This window comes from Hibiscus syriacus, unplaced genomic scaffold (genome assembly GCF_006381635.1).
Source record: "Hibiscus syriacus cultivar Baekdansim isolate YM2019G1 unplaced genomic scaffold, ASM638163v2 tig00110500_pilon, whole genome shotgun sequence".
Taxonomy (NCBI): domain Eukaryota; kingdom Viridiplantae; phylum Streptophyta; class Magnoliopsida; order Malvales; family Malvaceae; genus Hibiscus; species Hibiscus syriacus.
The window spans coordinates 1,118,105-1,121,582 of NW_024062762.1; the positions used below are offsets into that span (position 1 = coordinate 1,118,105).

The 3,478-nt window shown below is 39.2% G+C and overlaps 1 protein-coding gene across 1 annotated transcript; it reads right to left on the reverse strand.

Annotated features, from left to right (window-relative positions):
* Nucleotides 1-1,919: 1,919 nt before the first annotated feature.
* On the reverse strand, nt 1,920-2,579 carry LOC120129442. Its single transcript, XM_039146939.1, has one exon. The coding sequence runs from the start codon at nt 2,577-2,579 to the stop codon at nt 1,920-1,922; it is 660 nt and encodes a 219-aa protein (XP_039002870.1).
* Nucleotides 2,580-3,478: the final 899 nt, after the last annotated feature.

The window sequence follows — 3,478 nt, forward strand, 5'->3', positions numbered from 1 at the left end:
CACACGCTTTGAAAAACTTGTGAGCATCCTTAAACAATGACAACCAGTAAAAGCCTGATTGGAGGACCTTAGCAGCAGTCATCGCACCTCCGAAATGTCCTCCATAGGGGTCTATGTGGCAATGGTATAAAATGTCTCTTTGCTCCTCCTCAGGGACACAACGTCGAATTATTTGATCGGCTCATTGTTTGAATAAGTATGGCTTATCCGAGAAGTAGAACTTGGCTTTATTCTTGAATGTCTTCCTTCCCTGGTTGTTCAATTCATAAGGCAGAATACCACTAACTATAAAATTAACAATGTTAGCGTACCACTAAATTATTGTGGCATATAAATTTTCTCATCGGGGAATTCTTCTTGAATATCTAAAATGTCATGGCATTCATAATTGTTCTCTAGCCTAGATAAATGATTTGCAACCTAGTTTTCAGTTAAGTATGACATAAACTTGTCAAATTTAAATACCACGACAAGTAATTCTTTCTCAGTGGTAGTATAGTTCAGTTGTGCTTCATTCAAAGCATGACTAGCATAATATATAACATGGAAAATTTTACCTCTGCGTTACCCAAGCACAGCTCCCATGGTAAAATCACTCGTATCACACATCAGCTTGAATGGTGACGTCCAATCAGGGGGAACCACGATAGGTGCAAAGATAAGTCTTTGTTTCAGCTCAGTGAATTCACCATGGTAATTTTTATCGAACAAAAGGGTTGATTTTGTTGATGCAGGGTGCATAAGGGCTTGGATATCATGGAGAAGTCCTTGATGAATCTTCTATAAAACCCAGCATGTCCAAGGAAACTCCTAATTCCCTTGACAGAAGTTTGTGGGGGTAGTTTCTCGATCACCTTGATTTTGGCTTTGTCCAATTAAATGCCCTTATGAGAGATCTTATAGCCTAGAACAATGCCTTCGGTCACCATGAAGTGACATTTTACCAATTTAGTATGAGATTATCCTCCTCACATCGCTTGAGTACCTTTGCCAGATTTTTAAGACATTTCTTAAAGTCATCTCTAGAAACGGAGAAGTCATCGATAAATATTTCTAGAAAATCCTCAACCATGTCAGAAAATATGGCTTGCATGTAGCGCTGAAAGGTTGTTGGGGCATTACAGAGTCCAAAAGGCATCCTTCAGAAAGCATAAGTGCCATAGGGACACGTAAACGTAGTCTTATCTTGGTCCTCTGGTACGATGGCAATTTGATTATACCCTGAGTATCCATCCAATAAATAGTAATATGCCTTGCCAGCTAGTCAATATAGCATTTGATCGATGAAAGGCAAAGGAAAGTAGTCCTTCTTAGTTGACTTGTTGCATTTGCGGTAGTCTATGCATATTCACCACCCCGTGAGAATGCATGTTGGTAATAGCTCATTATTTTCACTTGTCACCACGGTTGTACCTCCCTTTTTTGTACACATTGGATGGGACTCACCCAATAACTATTAGATATGGGGTAAATCACTCCAGCTTCAAGCCATTTGATAATTTCTTTCATCACGACTTTCTTCATGATTGGGTTTAATCTTCTTTGTGGTTCTATGGATTTGATATGGCATTCTTCCAGCAGAATTTTATGCATGCAAATGGTGGGAATTATTCCCTTCAGATCCTCCATAGTCCATCCTAATGCTTTCTTGTGATGTGACAAAACTCTTAACAAACTATATTCTTGGTTAGGAGTAAGGGCAGAGGAAATAATAACAGGTAAAGTTTCATTACTACCCAGATAAGCATATTTAAAATGTTCTGGTGAATTCTTTAACTCTTGGGTAGTACATGTTGTAATGCGGGCTTAGGAGGAACAAACTCATCGAAATCAAGAGATTCAAAATGAGTACCTGGGCTAGCTATGAGGAAGCTAGCCAGCTGCTCCTCCAAAGAAAAGTCATTGGGTTATTCGGCCTTTCATACTTCAAATAGCCTCTCATAATTTTCTAGCTGAATGAAATTGTCATGGTAAAATTGATCAACTTCTCTTGTTATCAATGAATCCGCTTCAAAAATGCTCAGGCATTCTTCAGCCTCATCCATGTACTTGAGAGTATGGAAAACATTAACAGTGACACATTGGTAGGCCACTCTCATGGTAAGCTCACCCTTCTCACAATCAAAAAGAATACGCCTCGTAGGTAGGAAATGTCTCCCCAAGATTATGAGTGTTGTAACATCAACCTCACAATCCAATATAAGAAAGTCTACTGGAAACACGAATTTGTCCACCCTTACAATGACATCCTCGACTCGTCCCTCGGGACAAACATGGGAGCGGTCGACTAATTGCAAGATAACAAATGTGGGTCTCGCATTTTCTATTCCAAGCTTCATGAAGATTGACTTAGTCATTAAGTTCACATTTGAGCCAAGGTCACATAGTGTCTTCCCAATATAATTTTCTCCTATCACACACGGAATGATAAAACTACATGGATCTTGTCTTTTTGGTGGCAGCTTACTTAAGGCAGAGCAATATTCTTTTGTCGTGGCAACTGTTTCGTACTTCTCAGCTTTTCTTTTCTTGGTAACAATCTCCTTAAGGAATTTAGAATATGTCGGGATTTGCTCCATATCCTCCAGAAAAGGAACATTGGTATGAACTTGGTTTAAAATATCAAAAAACTTCTTGAATTTAATGTCATCATTATGCTTCTTTAGTCTTTGTGGGAAATGAGGTGGGGTCTAACTTCTTTGAAGGGGCAGGAACAGAGTTTTCCTTGGCTTTTTTGTTTTCTCCCTCAGTTGCTTTACGTGATGAACCCTTATCCTTATCCTCTTCCACTTTTGTCTCTTTTGGTAATTCATGCCCAACTTGCACGGTTACATGGGGTAAATCATTCTTCGGTCTTCCCCCAAACTTGTTTTCTACACTGACTTGGATGCCACTCCGTAGAGTGAGTACATTATATTTCTCTTTGCCATGAGGTTTGGTGACTTCAGTCTCACTCGGCAGACGACTGGTTGACATTCTTGTAATGCCGCGATAATTTGACCAATATGAACCTCTAACTCCCTTAGAGATGAATTATGGTTCAGAAGCACAGCTCTTTGGTTTTTTATGGAGGTCGTATGGTCTTGTAGCATGGTCTTCGTGGTTGCTATAAACTCTTACATTATGACCTCCAAAGAACTTATGTTAGAAGAAGATGGCTCTCCTTTTTAGAATTATGCCACAGTATATTCGTTTGAAAACCTTAGGAGTCATTGAAATTCTACTACTGAACGGGTTGAATAGCATTATTGGTTCCTTGATTTCCCCACGAGAAGTTTGGATGATTTTTCCATCCCGGATTATATGTGTTAGAATAGGGGTTATTGTTGCCTTGATTGTAGTTTCCAACATAGTTGATGGATTCTTGATTGGTTGGGCACTCGCTCTTATGATGATTGCCATGGGATAATAAACATGTTGAAATGGATGCCTTCACTTCTTTCACCTCACTTGGTCATTGAAAATTCTTCAACATATT

Coding starts and splice junctions, on each gene's coding strand:
- LOC120129442 (XM_039146939.1), bottom strand. CDS start 2,579: ATGGAGCAAATCCCGACATATTCTAAATTCCTTAAGGAGATTGTTACC.